This window comes from Myotis yumanensis, unplaced genomic scaffold, assembly GCF_028538775.1.
Source record: "Myotis yumanensis isolate MYYU_CA2020_CCGP unplaced genomic scaffold, mMyoYum1.0.hap1 SCAF_12, whole genome shotgun sequence".
NCBI classification, from domain to species: domain Eukaryota; kingdom Metazoa; phylum Chordata; class Mammalia; order Chiroptera; family Vespertilionidae; genus Myotis; species Myotis yumanensis.
In genome coordinates, this window is record NW_027223763.1 from 5,941,195 (window position 1) to 5,959,143 (window position 17,949).

The window sequence follows — 17,949 nt, forward strand, 5'->3', positions numbered from 1 at the left end:
CAACCTGTGGGTCGCGACCCCTTTGGCGGTCGAACGACCCTTTCACAGGGGTCACCTAAGACCATCCTGCAGATCAGATATTTACATTACGATTCATAACAGTAGCAACATGACAGTTATGAAGTAGCAACGAAAATAATTTTATGGTTGGGTCACAACATGAGGAACTGTATTTAAAGGGCCAGAAGGTTGAGAACGACTGCCCTAGATCCTAGCTGACTCCCAAACTCAACAAGTCCTGAGAAAAACAGCAGGTGCTCAGATTATCTGGGATCTCTTCAGGTGCACCCGATATACCAGCTGGAGTCCCAAAGCTCAGACTAGCGACAGTTGCAAATCCTACCCACCTGGTGAAGCCCTGTCCTTAGCCTTGGCAATGACCGCCCTCCGCAGTGACCCGTATCAGGACACCTGAGCCCAGGGCACTCCACAACACCAGAAAAAGCAGGACTAATATCAGATGAACCGGAAGTTTGAGGGGAATGTGAGCATCACCAAAGTCCTCAAAACCACGGGGATTCAAATATTCTCCGCTCTGTAGCCCCGGAGCTCCACGCCGCCCTGCACAGGTGCACCAGGAGCAGGGGGCCCCAGGCCGGGAGGAGAAGCACCTCCCTTTGCTGGACTCAACTCACAGCTACTCTCCTCTTACCGACCCAAAGCACAGAGACTGCAGTCATCCCAGCCCCGATGGCAGTTCCTGGAAAAGGCACCCTCCTGAATAGACCGTGGTGGTGTGAGGGTAACGCTAATTACTCAGGTAGAGGTCTTCCCCACCCTCACGATTAAGAAGGAACGCCAAGGGAAGCACTACAGTTAGACTAGGGCAGTGGTTGGCAAACTCATTAGTCAACAGAGCCAAATATCAACAGTACAACGATTGAAATTTCTTTTGAGAGCCAAATTTTCTAAACTTAAACTATATAGGTAGGTACATTGTTATTAACTTAATTAGGGTACTCCTAAGCTGGCCTTTGCTAAAAAAGTCCTCAATCTGATTGAGGTACGTTCGCTGAGGTTGACCCCTTCCAATTTTCCCATCCACACTCCTCTTGTATACTTGTTTCGTCTATCTCCTTTCCGAAAACCGACTTCTGCGCATGGGCCACGAAGTTTCAATTGCACTGTACGTGCGTGCCCGCACGTGGTATTTTATGGAAGAGCCACACTCAAGGGGCCAAAGAGCCGCATGTGGCTCTCGAGCCATGGGTTTCCGACCACTGGACTAGGGAAAATCCAGCTTCAGGCATTTGCTGGCACATGCCCTGGTTGTGGGCTCGATTCCCCAGTAGGGGGTGTGCAGGAGGCAGCCAATCAATGATTCTCTCTCATCATTGATGTTTCTATCTCTCTCTCCCTCTTCCTTCCTCTCTGAAACCAATACAAATATTTTTTTAAAAAATTAGAATACTCTAATGACCTGTTGTGAAGACTAATGAGATAAAATACCTAGTACAGGCACATAGGAGGCATCCAACAAAAGGCACCGATTACAATATCACTATAAAAACGTTGTTCATACAGACAAGAAAACTATGACATATCACTTCCACCAATCAAAAATTTTCATATAATGTAAAAACCCTATTAAAAGGAAGTAAATACTAAAAATACAGCTTTAAAATAATCACAAAAACATCTAAAAGCAAACTCTGGGTATTTCACCAAAAACTTTAAAACTTCTCTGACCCACAATACATATGTGAATACACTTTGAAATAACGGTGCCAATGCGCCAATGCGCATAAACCGTACATGTAAATACAAAATTGAAGGGGAGAATCCTTACCCCTGTGGAGCAGACAGTGACCTCCGTTTATTTAGGAACAGATGTATCGATGTGAATCACGGGCAGGGCCCACAGAAGGTAACACATTTCATGGCACAGCACGGGCACACAGGACTATATTTTTAATTCGCTCTCACTTAACATTGTTCTGAAATTTCACTACGACAGGCAAACAAAATGAGATAGAATAATGGTAAGAAAGATGCAGACTATCTGCCGTAGGAAATCATGGGAATCAACTGAAAAACTATAGAAACAGAAAAGCATTTAGGGAGGCGGCAGATACGAAATAACTACAAAGAAACCAAGCGGACTTTGATAAAGCAACAGAGTTTCTAGGAAGACGGCTGCACTGCTTACCAGTGTGTGCCGGGCTGGGACCCTGGAACCCCACCCCCTGTCAATTATGGCCAAAAAGTGTACCCCAAATGCTCATCAACTGGTGAAGGGATAAATAAATGAAGTATATCCATGTAATGAAACACTATTCAGCCATAAAAAGGAATGAAGTACTTACACATGCTACATACGAACAAACCTTTAAAAATGCTAAGCCAAAGAAGCCAACCACAAAGGACCACATGTGTGATTCCTTTTTTTTATTATTATTATTTAAGGTATTACAAATAGTAATACATATGTCCCCTTCCCCCCCCCCCCCCCATTGACCTTCCCCCCGGCCTCCCCTACCCCCCCATGTGATTCCATTATTATGAAATGTCCAGAATAGGCAAAGCCATAGCAATAGAGAGTAGATTAGTAGTTGCTTGGGGCCGGGGGAGAGTTGGGGGTGATATCTAAGGAGTACAGAGTTTCTTTGGGGTAATGAAAGTATTCTAAAATTATGATGGGTGCAGAATTCTGTGACTACACTAAAATTGTATACTTTAAATGGATGAATGGTATGGTGTGTGATTCGTATCTCAAGAAAGCTGTTTGGTTTTTTTTTAAAGTCATCAGAGAATTTTAGACGAAACCTTCAAACTCAAAAAACAAATGCAGTTTTGCTTAATATAAAACTGTTCCATCGTGTCTTCATCTGAAGACAGGTATCCTCACCTACTCCTATAAAATATCATTATCTAAAATTGTAATTTCCTATAAACTTCTATCTAAAGGGTGACTTTGTGGAAGTCAGAGAGACCAAAATAGAGACCACAAATTGCCAGCCACAGGGCAAGAACAGGGCCCCACTCCCCATACTGTTGAATGGCAACTGGTAAAGCTGAGAATGCTCCTATTCAGGGTTACCTTTCGGGGATGGGGAGTGGGAGAGGAAGGAGGAGGCCCACTGTCTGGAATGGTCACAGCTTTAGACTGTGCAGGGATGGGTGAACGATGACTTGGTGCCCCTGCCCTTGTAAGCACACCGAGACTGTGTAAGACTCAAATGTCCAATGGTGTACACCAGCCTTGGGCTGCTGCCAGGATTTGAGAGGAGTGCACGATGATAAACAGATGCCTGATCTCCGAGAAACCGAATCCTAACCTCGGACTCATAAAGATGCTGGATAGAGTTACTGAAATGACTCCTCATTTTCTATCTAATTTTCCCTATTCTGCTTCCTAAGGTTTAGACCAGCGGTTCTCAACCTGTAGGTCGAGACCCCTTTGGCGGTCGAACGACCCTTTCACAGGGGTCGCCTAAGACCATCCTGCATATCAGATATTTACATTACGATTCATAACAGTAGCAACATTACAGTTAGGAAGTAGCAACGAAAATAATTTTATGGCTGGGTCACAACATGAGGAACTGTATTTAAAGGGCCAGAAGGTTGAGAACCACTGGTTTAGAGTCAAAGGTTAAGGAGCTAGGAAGTCTAAAGCAAAGCCCATGGACCTTGGAACTCTGATCAGAAAGGAAATCTTAAACTGGGGACAAGAGGAGATTAGAAATAGGACTTCCCAGCTGCACTTTAGATGCGACAGTGCCAAAGCAGCTATTTTCTTCTCCAGAGGCTGCCTACAACACGATGTTCCATGGGTAAAAGGAGCTGTGAAGTTACCAAAAATACGCAAATGGAAACATCAATCAAAAAAGAAAACCAAAACATCTATATCTTCTTAAAATCAATAGCTTATGGTAGTAAATACTATTGAGTTATATTAATATTTTGAAACAAAGAGACCAAACAAAACCAAAAAATGCTAAAATGGCAATTAGTCTTCCAGGACAGAAAGCACTATTATTGCAAATAAGACTTTTTTTTAAAGGCCTCACTAATGAGGCCCATTTTCATACAAGATAGGCAGGCGTTTGGGAAGCTTTTGCATTTACTAAAGGAACAAGCACATGGCCCTACACGTTAGAGCTCAGCTGCGAATGGCCCATTTGGTTGTCAGCCTGTATCTGTTCCTCTGCAGAAAGCTCGGCCTCCTAAGCGCACTCTGTGATGACCACAGTAATTCCGCCTTGAACTGTAGGGACCAAGAATCAGTATCTATCATGATCTTGGCAGGAACCCAAGCTGTGGCCAGCATCTTAAATTGGCAGATGTGGCATTTAATGGCTCCAAATCACATTTCTTGAGTTAAGTGTGAGTTTCCCTAAGGACTAAAGGGTTAGGAAAACTACACTTTGAAAAGCGGGGGAAAGAATGGAATGTTTCATGCAATCCCCAAAACCCAGAACAGACAGGGGACTTAGGATCATCTAGTCCAGTGGTTCTCTATAGGGAGTGACCTTACCCCGCCCACAAGGGCACACTGGGCCATGTCTGGAGACGTTTTTGATTGTCACAATTGGAGGGTGGTATGGGCATGTTCTGGGGAGGGGCCAGGGATGCTGCTACACATCTCACAGTGCACAGGCTCAAAATGTCCATCGTGCCGAGGCTGGGAAGCCCTGCCCTCATCAACTTTATAAAGCAAGTGAATCTGAGCGAGATCAAGTGCCTTGTCCACGACCGTGCTGGTAGGAACCCTCTTATTTTGAAATCCAAGGTTCTGACCAGCCCAATCTGTTCTGCTCTAAGAGTTAACCTGCTTCAGGTCTGAGATATTAAGAAAGGTTTAGTCTCACAAAGCATGACAAGACCACAGGCTCAAGCTCCACCTGGAACCTTCAGTACAGCCAGTCTAGAGGTGTCGCACTGACGTGACACCCCAGGGGAGCTTCCGCAGGCCCCCACCCACATACCCCAACACACACAAAGGTCTGGTTTCAGGAGGGCCGCTTCCTTTCCCCAAACCCATGTAACTGGTTACAACGAGATACCAAGAAAAGGAAACATCCGGTTGGGTTTGTCAGGATAACGCACCGGGGAAGAAGGCGGAGCTCTGAGAAGAGGAGAAACACCAGAAAATCCAAAAGAAATAGCTGAGTTGCAGGAACTTTCAGTGGATATGCAGACCGGGTGGTTTCCTCGTCAGCCTCCCATACTCTAAAGAATATATTCTGCTTCGCATGTTTTAAAATTGGTGTGTTACTTCTGCCATGCTATCACTTGCTTTCTATTTCGTTGGCCTGGCTGGCCCATTTTCCACTTCCTTCTGATTTTTCACATTACCTGACCTGTGAGCTCTCGGACTGTCATGTTTATGCTTGAGAGTGATTTAAAAAACAAATTCTTTACCTGAGCCTTTATGCCAGGTTTCTGTTGTTTTTCCTTATCAAACTTTTACAAAATGCCGCGTAGATTTTTTTTTCCTTTTCTGCTCAAATCACTTAGACCAGAGGCAATTCTCCCTGGTCATTCTTTGTAGGACAATGTGTGGATGGGCCTTCTTTGTCCCTCCCCCATCTACCTGGGCATCATGTGAATACTGCCCTCTGAATGTGTGCTGGGACAATGGTTTTGCTCTGCCTTCTGCTAGGGGATGGGTGGGTGGTGGAGAACTGACTGGGGAAGCCTCTCTCCAAATGATATAACTTAGTGAAGAGTTCTGTGCCCAGGACCACTCCACTGGGGATGGATATGCCTTTAGGCTTCACTCGATTCCCTGCTTCCCAGTGGGCTAGTGAGCCCGTTCAGGATGAAGTTCCCGGACTCGGGGTGTCCCAAGTATTTTTCAAGCTGCCTCTGTTTACTTGGACTTTTGCTTGCTGCCCAGACAATTGGCCCTAGAGCTCCAGCAGCCAATTTCCACTCTCCTGTCAGCGGGAAGGGAACACTGTGGCCAAAAGAACCAGTCATTTTGCTGTTAAGGAACCAGGGTGTGGTGGTCCCCGCCTCTGGCTGGCAGCCACTCCCCGCCTTCCTTCCAGGAACACAGTTCTTATCAATGGTAAAGCCTTATTTGAAAATTCCAAGTCTGTGGTCTTCTTTCCTGTAACCATGTGTGGTAACTGACCTAGCAGGCCCAGGAAAGCAGGATCCAGCTGAAGTGGAGTCCTAAGCCAGGGCCACGAAAGCCAGCCAAACGTGCACAGAAAATCCCTCACCAGCTTGGGGAACTGGCAGTGCCAGGTGCCTCTGGGACTTAAAAGAACGGGAGGGGGCACAGACATGTTGATAGAAAGGTACTTGAGAAACAGTCACATCCTAGGGCCACTCTACCACTTCCCCTCCCTGGGTGATCGTCCTTCCAACATAGCAGAACACCAACCCTTCCTCTCGAGTGCAGAGGGTCCCTGGCCTGGGGACCAAGGCACAGCTGAGAGCATGAGTCTAATACTGAAAACAGGGCCTACGTGACCATATGTGGGGACTGTGAGATCTACCCTCCGTCCCGGGCCCTCTTCATCCACTCAGCTCCCAGAATTGGGGCAGCTTGACCTTTATCCCCCAGGCAGGAGCCGGAAAGAGACTTCTCTGGGGAATCAAGCCCAAGAAGAAAATCTAAAGATACTGACATTGGAGTCCCCACAAAACAGCCCACCCAGATCAGAGCCACCACCAGGTCAGCACTCCCAATCAGCCTATGTCTCTCATTCCTAATCACAAGCAGCCAGCCAGGTGTGGGTCGCGTTCGAGGAAAGTTCCTACATGGAAAGTAGAGACGAAAGTAAAACCTGGAGGAAACAGACCAGGCAGAAATTTTTCAAAAGAGAGAGATAGACGGACAGAGACATCAAAGAAGACACCGCATCCATGAAACAAGAATAGGGGCTATAAAAAAGAAAACGAAAAAGAGCTATTAGAATGTTTACACAACCTGACAGCAGAAACTTAAAATTAAATAGAAGGGCTGGAAGATAAAGCTGAGGCAAAGAGCCAAAGAGATAAATAACTGAAGAGAAAAGATAAAATTAGAGGACAAGTCCAAGAGGTTTAACATCTGAATAGTAGGAATTGCATAAAGAGAAACTCAGGAGAAACTAGTGAAATTATTGAAGAAGTCAATGGTGCCAGGTGCCAGACGGCAGAGGGCCACTGCATGTCTAACAGACTACGGCCCATCCGGCAAATGCAGCCTGCAGACTGGTTTTGTACACTATAAGCTAAGAACGGCTTTTATACTTTAAAGGGGTAGGACAAAAAAAAAAAAAGAATGTGTGGCAAAGATCATTCCTGGACCACAGAAGCTAAAGTATTTACTACATGGCCCTTTACAAAAAAAAAAAGTCTAACACAATGGATAAGAACAGGAAATACCAAAGCAAATTGCTATGAAAGTCCAGAAAGCTGGGGATAGATCGAAGGTTTCAGAGGGGAAGGCATGGGCCACATACGAAGGCACTGCAATCAAACGTCTTCCAACTTCTCAAAGGCAACACTGGAAACAAGACGACAGTGGGGCCAAGTCATCACCATCCGCCCCTCAGGGCCCTCACCCTGATGTATCAGCACCGCTTGTCCAACTCCCACTAGGACCAGGTCTGCTTATAAGCTTTGTATCTGCTGCCCCAGCCCAGCTCCTGGCATGCAGGAGAGGCTGCATGAATACTGGTCAAATGAAGGAAAGCTTGGTCCCAGAACCCTCCCAGGCATGCTCAAATGGAAACGAGCCGTGATACACGAGCCTGGATCTCTCTGTCATCTCAGAAGTCCTCCCGACAAGGAGTGACTGCTGGAGACGCTGGCTCAAATCCATATCTTCACAGCCAGACTCCACTGATTTTTTTAAAATTTGTTTTCCTCTACTTTTCTCCACCTCTATTTCCACCCTCAAGAATAAAATAGGCTTTCCTAGTGTGATAAATACTTAACATCTCATTCACCTCCTACAAGGTCAGCTCTTAGACCAAATAATTAGTTGACATTTAAAGCAAAATGTCAGTGGCATACAAAAAACAGAAAGAAAGGACGACTGGAAATCTGCCTGTGAGAGCTTACAATCTCAGCTATCAGTAGTTATTCTTGCTTCGGAGCCCCAGAGGCGTATATTAAGATCAGATCAGTGTGCATCAGAATAAATTACTTTGTTTTAACCAATGCAAACCTTCCCAAAGGGCATCAGAGTAGCCAATAGCTGGCTGTTGTCAAGCGATTATTAGATTATGTGTCTATCAAAAAAGTAACTAATTTCCTTGGTTCTTCTAATGATTTATTCAGTAACTTTGAGCAGGTATACTAATCTCTGTAATTATATCTGTAAAATAATAATAACCCCTTATAGCGACTCTTTCTTGTTTCCCAAGCAATGTTTTTGCATATTATTTTATGTGAGTCTTTAAAGAATTCTGCGATACTGGGATTAGACTCCTCAATTTAAAAAAAGGTTATATAATACATCCAGCCCTAGCCGGTTTAGATAGAGCGTAGGCCTGTGGTCTGAAGGGTCCCAGGTTCGATTCCAGGCTGCAGGCTCCATCCCCAGTGGGGGGCGTGCAGGAGGCAGCCAATCAATGATTCTCTCTCATCATTGATATTTCTATTTCTTTCTCCCTCTTCCTTCCTCTCTGAAATCAATAAAAATGTATTTTAAAAAATAATACATCCCGGTCACCCAGCCACTAAGCATTAAAACCAGGGCTGTTAGCTGGAATCTGACTTCTAGTCTAGAACTTTTCCCAATACCCAACACTGCTTCTTGGTAATTTAAGAAAAAAAATTTTTTAAATGAGCATGGGGGGGAATATGTAAGTAAAACTCATACTTGCTGAAATTAAAACGAAGTCGTAAATACCTTGCCCTACCTAGCAACAGCAATGGCCCTGCACAGAAGCAACTGAGGCAATCAAAGAATAGGACCCAGTTGGGGACTCTCCCAGCACTTCTCATACAGGCAACCACAGGAGTAGGGTTCAAAATTTATGTCTGTTGAGTTGCCAGTGATGACTATAAAGTTTGGCCTGGCTACTCCACTAAGGAAAAGATACTTCATTAGCTGCCAAATACCTGTTTGCCTAGGAGGTGCTGTGTGCCAAAAAAAGCCAGAGGGGAAATATTTCAGTGCATATTCGATAAGCCCTTTTTGGATTCTGTGGCAGATCTTTGCTCTCTTACATCTGATGGTTAGCACATGAATGATACCTGAGTCTCAAATCACCTGTTACAGAAATTTTGCCCCAAGTTAAACTACTATCGCCCCATAAGAGTAACATCTAGTTCAATACAAAGAAAGACTATATTTATAAATAAATGGCAAGAATATGGCATATTAAAAACTATGGGAGAGGGTTGGGAATAAAACCTATGGGATTTAACCATGGCTGTACTCAGCCTTTGATGTTTTTATTACAAGAAAAGAATTAACCAAATATTTAGAATTTAATTAAGAACACATACCCACAACATAGGTGAAAGAAACTTAAAAAAAAAAAACAAAAGCCGAAACCGGTTTGGCTCAGTGGATAGAGCGTCGGCTTGCGGACTGAAGGGTCCCAGGTTCGATTCCGGTCAGGGGCGTGTACCTGGGTTGCGGGCACATCCCCGGTGGGAGATGTGCAGGAGGCAGCTGATCGATGTTTCTCTCTCATCGATGTTTCTGACTCTCTGTCTCTCTCCCTTCCTCTCTGTAAAAAATCAATAAAATATATTTAAAAAAAAAAAAAACAAAAAACAAAAAACAAAAAACAACAATTAAAATAAACAAGTCTCTAGCAAGTATTTTCATAAAATAATAACAAGCAGGGTAGCTGAGAAAGGAGATCACAACTACTGGTACAGAATATTTTTTTTAATCCTACAAATTTAATTTAGTCAATACGTTTGAAATTTTTAAGTTGAAAGGCCTACTTTCTAAGGAAATATAAATTGCCAATACTGACTCAAGGAGAAGTAGAAAGCCTAAATAAACAAATCATAATAAAACAAATGTAAAAGGCTGCCCAATATTTATCCTCTTCCCCACCAAGAGCAACAAATTCAAATCGTTTTATGAATAAGTCATTTCTAACATTCAAGGAAGGGATTTCCATGTTATCTGATCTATTATGGAACATGTAAAAAGATGGGGACCTTCCCAATCAGTTTAAGGAGAAATTCTGATGCTGAAGATCTAAAACAGATTTAAGAGAAAGAAATATTATGTATAATACCGAGCTCAACTGTCCACTCCACATACTTAGTGAGGCCCACTATTACCAGCACTGTTCCAGGTGCAGGGGACACAGCGTGAACAAAACAGTCTAAGCTCTCATGGAGCTTACATTTGGCCGGTGGAGGTGGGATCAACAAACAAAGCAGTGAGAATGACATGTGAGATTTGACGATTCAGCATGGGATAGGGATAGGAAATTCTGGGGGAAATCAAGCAAAGTTGCCATTTTATATAAAGTACTCAAGCCCTCGCCGGTTTGGCTCAGTGGACAGAGCGTTGGCCTGCAGACGGAAGGGTCCCTAGTTCCAGTCTGGGGTCCATTCCGTTTAAGGGCACGTACCTCGATTGCAGGCTCCATCCCGGCCCGGGTCCTGGTCAGGGCTCTTGCAGGAGGCAACCAATCAATGAGTTTCTCTCATATGGATATTTCTCTCTGTCTTTCCCTCGCTCTTCCATTCTCTCTAAAAATCAATGGAAAAATATCCTCAGGCGAAGATTAAAAAAATAAAATAAAATAAAGTACTCAAAAAAGACCTCATTGTTGAGGTGGTGTTTGATCAGAGACCTACAGGGATTAAGGAAACAAGCATGCAGATATCTGAAGGAAGAACATTTCAGACACAAGGAACAGCAAAGACAAAGCCCTGAGATGGGACCATCCTTGGAATGCTCAAAGAACAAGAAGGCTCAAATGTTAATGAATATAGATGCAAAAATAAAGAGTAAAATTTAATGATCCAGAAAAAGAACAATACATAACTGTCAAGTAAAGTTTATTTAAAAAGTGTAATGATTGATCAATATTAGAATTAATTCTATTCCATCATTATATTAAAATTTTAAAACTATAGGATCTGCAAAGAAACTGAAAAAGTAGTTGATTCTGATTTTAAAAACAAAAAGCAAACTGGAACTAAAAGCAAGTAGCTTAAATGTCACTTCCATAGGGAAGCTTTCTCTAATCTCCTGTCTTATGCCAGGTCTCCGTTATATGTAATCATATAGTGCTCTGTGTCATTCCTTTATAATTCCTTTTTTCCCCAGTTAATCCTTACCTGAGGACATTTTTCCATTGATTTTTAGAGAGTGGAATGAAGGGGGAGAGACAGAGAAAGAGAAACATCAATGTGAGAGACATGCCCCTATGGGGGCTGGGGATCGAGGTACATGCCCTAGACCGGAATCAAACCTAAGACCCTTCAGTCTGCGTGCTGACGCTCTAACCACTGAGCAACTGACTAGGGCTCAGATCCATTCTTGATGGCAATGTGGATGGGTTTCTGCCATGTGCCTAGTGATGCCCAGACAGACATTTGTCAGCTTCGAGATGTGTAGACAGCAGTCTGTCCTCGGGTTCTCCACTCTGTGTGTTCTTGGTCGCCTATGGTGGTGGTTACATGCATGTGTAATGGCTGAAATTTGAAGAACTGTTCACTAAAAGGGGTGAATTTTACTGTGTGTAAATTATACCTTAATTTTAAAAATGGAAAAATGCAACATATACTTAATATAGTTTAAAATATACTTGCTGTTTCTTTAAAAAAAAAAGTATAAGAAATGAATGAAGACTGCTTCTATCGAGGTGTCTTCTCAACTTGTGACACATCCTATGAATCATGGCCCCATCTGAAAAAGGTATGTGTTTAATGTACACATGGCAACTACATTCTTTTCCAAAAAAAATATGATTCTGATAAGCAAATATGAGGGGAAATTGCTAACAGCTAGGAAACGACAAGAAAAACAAACAGGCCCTAGCCGGTTTGGCTCAGTGGATAGAGCATCGGCTTGAGGACTGAAGGGTCCTGGGTTTGATTCCGGTCAAGGGCACATGCCTGAGTTGTGGGCTCAATCCCCAGTGGGGGGCGTGCAGGAGGCAGCCAATCAATGATTCCCTCTCTTCATTGATGTTTCTATCTCTCTCCCTCTACCTTCCTCTCTGAAATAAATAAAAAAATATTTTTTAAAGTAAAATGATTTTAAAAAAAGAAAAGAAAAACGAACAGTACATTTTGTAATCCTTGCATCTTTATAACACTGACAAAACTTCAGGGAACAGGAATAAGCTCTGGATTATACAACATGGATTTATATAATTGAAACATAATCTATTAACATAAAATATATATAAAAATTCCACAAAAGATGTCATTGTCCTTTCTCGTACAATCTCTTTGTGGCGAGCAGAAGAAAACACATTTATGGTGGGGGCGGGGGGGATGTAAATAAATAGGACGGGAAAAGAAATTGGGTCAGATTACAAATCGTCCATATGTTCTTCAGGCCCATTCTTCCATTTTCCAGTTCGTTTGTACCTTTTCAAGAAGTATATTCGAGACTCTACTTCCTCCCCCAAAACTCTGGCCTCACAGATAGAGGCAGTCTGTCTCTTCTCAAAATCCCGTAACACTCCTACTGACTTTCTTTGTGGATATTTTCATAATGATAATATTTACTGAATTTACTGTATGCCAAGAACTATGCTAAATGCTGTACCTGTATTATATCATTTAATACTATAGAACCCCACAATGTAGGTGCTATTATTACCCATTTTGTAGATAAAGGAATTGAGACACAAAAAGGTTCCATTATTTGCAAAAGTCACACAGCTAATAAGTGACAGATCAGAATTTTATCCCAGGTAGTCTGTTTCCAGAGCCCATTCTCTTAACTGCTACACATAAGATTAAGTCATTCATTCAATATTGACTGAGTACCAAGACCTAATAAACAACACTAAAGATAGACATAAAAATAAGGCAAGGTCATGCCCTAGCCGTTTTGGCTCACAGAATAGAACGTTAGCCTCCCAAGGACTGAAGGGTCCCAGGTTCGATTCCAGTCAAGGGCACATACCTTGGTTGCAGGCTCAATCCCCGACTCTGGTCCATCCCAGTCTCTGGTAGGGTCCTGGTTGGCGCTTGCAGGAAGCAGCCAATCGATGTGTCTCTCTCACATCAATGTTTCTCTCTCTATCTCTCCCCCTCCCTTCCACTCTCTCTAAAAATCAATGGGAAAATATCCTCAGATGAGGATTAACCAAAAGAAAAAAAAAGAAACTTCTGGTCTAGGGCAAGACCAACACAAAGAAATGCAATCCACAGAGTATACCCTAAGTGTGTTGGTAAGTGACAGGGAAAACTTGGGGCAGGGAAAGCACCTCAGAATTCAGGACTGTCTAAGTCTGTCACACAGTAAGGCAGTGCCCCATATATTAGTCACCTTTCATTCCCCTATAACTCCCAACAGGCTCTGAACAAACATTTATTGAACGAACAACTAAAGTTGACCCATCTCCTCTACTTTTGTTGTGCCTGAACCTAGCGCCATTCCAAAACTCAACTCAGAAAGATGTGACAAGAAGCCAAAACTACATTTATTTTGCTCTCCATCGTATCCTTCATTCATTCATTCAGTGAGTATTCACTGACTGCCAACTATGAGCCAGCCACCAAGCCTGGCAGGGGACACAGTGGTGAACATGTCAGATGGAGACTCTGCTCTACTGGACATTTGGTTGTTTGATGAAACAACCAAAAACAAAAAACAAAAAACAAAAACACTGAAGAAGATCATTCCAGATCATTTTAAGTCCTATGAAGAAAATTAATGAGGAAATATGATAAACAGTGACTATGAGTTTTTAGTTTATATTGGAAGGCTAAGCTTGACAATGACATTTAAAGTGGTGCATTCTAGCCGAAACTGGTTTGGCTCAGTGGATAGAGTGTCGGCCTGCGGACTGAAGGGTCCCAGGTTCGATTCTGGTCAAGGGCATGTACCTGGGTTGTGGGCACATCCCCAGTAGGGGATGTGAAGGAGGCAGCTGATCGATGTTTCTCTCTCATCGATGTTTCTAACTCTCTCTCCCTTCCTCTCTGTAAAAAATCAATAAAATATATTTTTTTAAAAATAAATTAAATAAAATAAAGTGGTGCATTCTAACCTAACTGGTTTGGCTCAGTGGATAGAGCGTCCCTCTGGGGACTGAAGGGTCCTGGGTTCGATTTCAGTCAAGGGCACATTCCCAGGTTGTGGGTTCCATCCCCAGTAGGGGGCGTGCAGGAGGCAGCCAATCAATGATTCTCTCTCATCATTGATGTTGCTATCTCTCTCTTCCTCTGGAATCAATAAAAATACATTTAAAAAAAACCCAAAAAACAAAAAAAAAACTGCCGAAACCGGTTTGGCTCAGTGGATAGAGCGTTGGCCTGCAGACTGAAAGGTCCCAGGTTCGATTCCGGTCAAGGGCATGTACCTGGGTTGCAGGCACATCCCCAGTGGGAGATGTGCAGGAGGCAGCTGGTCGATGTTTCTCTCTCATCGATGTTTCTAACTCTCTATCTCTCTCCCTTCCTCTCTGTAAAAAATCAATGAAATATTTAAAAAAATAAAAAAAAATAAAGTGGTGCATTTTGGTATTAAAAAAACTTTATTTCACTTTTATTTTTAGAGGAAAAAGGGGAAGCTAGAAACCCCATCCAAAATTAGGAGCCAGCACTAACCTGTGGTATTGCCAAAGGATTACAATAATATTTATTTCCAAAATGTATACCAAACTCAATTGTTAAAGGAATAAAACACTGTTCACAGATTCCCAACTATATGTAAAATTAGTTTGGTTTTATTTTGATAAAAGGTGGCTTTGCTTTATTTCAGAAAAGAAATTTTGGCCATATTACATAGTGATTCATTTTTACCTTTATGCTTGCTTCTAAAAAAGAAGGGGCGGGGAGGACTAAAGAGCCACCTGCATGAACAAGGTCTTGGCAAGTGGCAAGGATGCAAAACCCTGATTTCTATAATATTTAAGGATTTTGTTTTTAAAACACCTTATTCAAAACATTTGAAAGAATGTAATGTAACATTCACATTCTTCCTGTTCCATAACACTTATTTATTTATTTTATCGACTGATTTTAGAGAAAGGAAGGGGGGAGACAGAGGAGAGAGAGAGAGAGAGAGAGAGAGAGAGAGAGAGAAACATCAATTTGTTGTTGCACTGGTTTATGCATTCATCAGTTGATTCTTATATGTGCCCTGGCTAGGGCCTGAACCCATAACCTTGGTTTGTTGGGACAATGCTATAACCAACTGAGCTACCCGGCCAGGGCCCATAGCACTTTATATATAGGGCACTGGAAGTAAATGGTATATCTGGAATTAGGAAGAAAGTTATTTTTTTTTACCAATGTTGCAAGGAAATAGACACCAGGTTTTAAAAATTAGTTAACACTGATTTTGGCAAGTCACTTAACGACTCAGCCTCCATTCCCCCCTGCCCCCAACAGTTACAGTGAGGGTGTTGACATTACAGGATCCCTATGACCCTTCCAGCCCTAAACACCTTGATTCACCTTAGAAAATAGAAGGTACACTGTGATTCAGAACCTTTACTGCAAGGGGCCGGCAGGTATCATAGTGGGCACTTAAAAAACTTGCTCATTTGGGGTTCAGTTTTTATAACCATTTTCTTCCGGTGTAGAAGAGAATGTGTGACACAGGAGAGAATCATTGGAAGGGAAACGAATCTCCACCATTTTTATTCTATGTCCTTTCTTATCCTCTCCTCCGGAGAAAAGCCCAGTTTTGATTTTCTCTTCATTCCAAAAGAGGCAGCAAACCCCACAGCGATCCTTACACAGTGTTCGTTAAAAGAAACAGCCCGAATCCCGAAGAGGCACTGTTTGTCTACACAGCACCAATCTTAGCCCGAGGACTCCGTTTTCCAAATATAACCGACATCAGCCCTCACTACTACCCGTTTTTAAACACCCATGTACGTGGAGCCTTTCCTCCAAACGCATAAACAACCGCTTCCTCCCGCATCGGTGGTGGAACAGCCCGGAACGTGCAGCCAAGCAGGGGCTGAGCCGCGCCAACAGGGAGCCTGCAGACTGCGGTGCGGAGAGGGCCGCCCCTCCCGCCGCCCAGGCGGCTCTCCCCGCCGCCGGTGGGATTCCGGAGGGTCCGGACCCTGAGACCATCCCGCCCTCGAAACCCAGACCCGGGGAGCGGGGGAGGAGAGCGGTGGCCGCGGCCCCGCAGAGCCAGGCCTCGGGGAAACGGGCTTGTCCCCAGCTCCCCGCAGTGGCCCGGGCTGGGCGCGCGGAGCCGCTCCCAGGTGGGTCTCTGCGGAGGGGCCCGCGGCTCCGGCTCCCCGGGAAGGAGGAGGAAGCGGGGCGGGGGGGGGGGGGGGGGGGGGAGGACACAGGCCGGGATTTCGCTCGTCACGATTCACGAAGGAGGGTGGGAGAGAGGGAGGGACTGGAGCAAGAAAAAGGAGTGGAATCAGGGGGTTTGGGGATAAAGAAAGCAAGGAAGGGGAGTAGGGAAATGGGGGGGGAGGTGATGGGGTGAAGAATGGGGTGCAAGGGAGGGTGATGAGGTGCCGAAGGGGAGGGTGATGAGCAGCAGAGGGTAAAGGCGAGGCGAAGGGGGAGGGATGGGGGCCGGGGGTGAAGAGGGAGGAGAAAGGAATGGAGGAGTGAAGAGGAGAAATGGGGGTGAAGGGAGAGATGGGGTGAAGGGGGTGGAGGCAAGAGGGATGGGGATGAAGGGAAGGGATGGGGATCAAGGGGAGGGATGGGCGGAGGGGAGCAGAGGGGAGGGGGGAAGGGTGTGGAAGTGGGGATGGGGAGAGCGGGCCGGGGGGGAGCGGGGAAGCAGACGCGGCCGCAGGAGGCCGGAGGGACTGCCCTCGGAGGGCGGTGCCGGAATAACGGAGCCCTCCCTGCCGCAAGCCCCCGGCCGGGCCGGGAGGGGCGAGCAGCCGGCCCGCAGGCCCGGGGCGCTGGGCAGGTACGGCGCCCGGCTCCACCGGGGCAGCCGCAGCCGCAGCCCCGCCCGCGGAGAAGACCCCGACTCCACTTACTCTCTCCGACCACGGCTTTGAGGCCGATGGGTGCCATCGCGCTGCGCGAGTCGTCGGGCTGCGAGCCTCCTCACGCGACGCCCGCGGACACCGCCGGCTCCCCGGGTCGGCGCGCTCCGCTGGCCGCAGCCTGCCGTCCCGAAGCCGCTCTCGGGACCGACTGATGCTCGGACTCCGCGCGGGGGCGCCGCTCGAGCCAGAGCGAGGCTGCCGACCCGCCGGCGTGAGCGCGCGGGGGCGGGGCCGGCCGGGGGCGGGGCTTCGAGCCAGCCGTCAGCGTCACCCACGCGGCTGCGCCAATCGCACTGCGGCCCGAGGGCTCGGCCCCGCCCGCCGAGATGCGGCTGGGCGCGAGGCGGCCTCTGGCTGGAGCGGGAGCCGCGCCCACCCCCTCGCCTCACGCGCCGCGCGCCCCCGGCTCCCGCGCGCTCCCCGAGCTCCGGGTCCTAGAGTCCCCTCGGCTGCCTCTGCACCTGAATCCCTGGCCACAGGCTGCTGACGCTCTCCATCTTCCGGAGATGCAGCTATGGTCCCGTCTTCCCTCTTCTTGGCAGCATTTCATTCTTCCCCTGCCCATCAAAGGAACTCGGAGGCTAGATCTCTTAGGAGAGGTGCCCACTCCCAGCCACAACCATAGCATGCGGTTGGTTTATTGACACCATCTCTCTCTGGGTATCTATTCATACATCCACCATCATTGACCTGGTAGGTGTCCAGCTTTGCCAAGCTAAGCCCCTGACATGCATCATCTCATTAAACTCTCATAATAACTGGGCATTTTTAAAAATCTCCACTTTCAGATGAAAACACAAACTGAGGCTCAGCGATCTGAGCACGAGATGTGGCTATCAGGCTGTATATTATTCATTAGCAAATATTTATTGTTATCTCGATACTGTATGTCAGCCGCTAT

At 45.5% G+C, this 17,949-nt stretch overlaps 1 protein-coding gene across 3 annotated transcripts in view; it reads right to left on the minus strand.

Moving 5' to 3' along the window:
• STXBP1 (syntaxin binding protein 1) overlaps positions 1-17,218 on the minus strand; it is a 49,715-nt gene extending 32,497 nt beyond the window's left edge. For 2 of the 3 annotated variants that reach the window (XM_070430619.1, XM_070430618.1), the window contains exon 1: positions 17,037-17,218. In XM_070430619.1, coding sequence (XP_070286720.1) covers positions 17,037-17,073 — 37 coding nt within the window. In that variant the 5' untranslated portion in view covers positions 17,074-17,218. Of the gene's footprint in view, positions 1-13,018; positions 13,126-17,036 lie in introns of those variants that run through there. The other variant, XM_070430620.1, reaches the window with a different exon arrangement.
• Between the last annotated feature and the right edge of the window lie 731 nt (positions 17,219-17,949).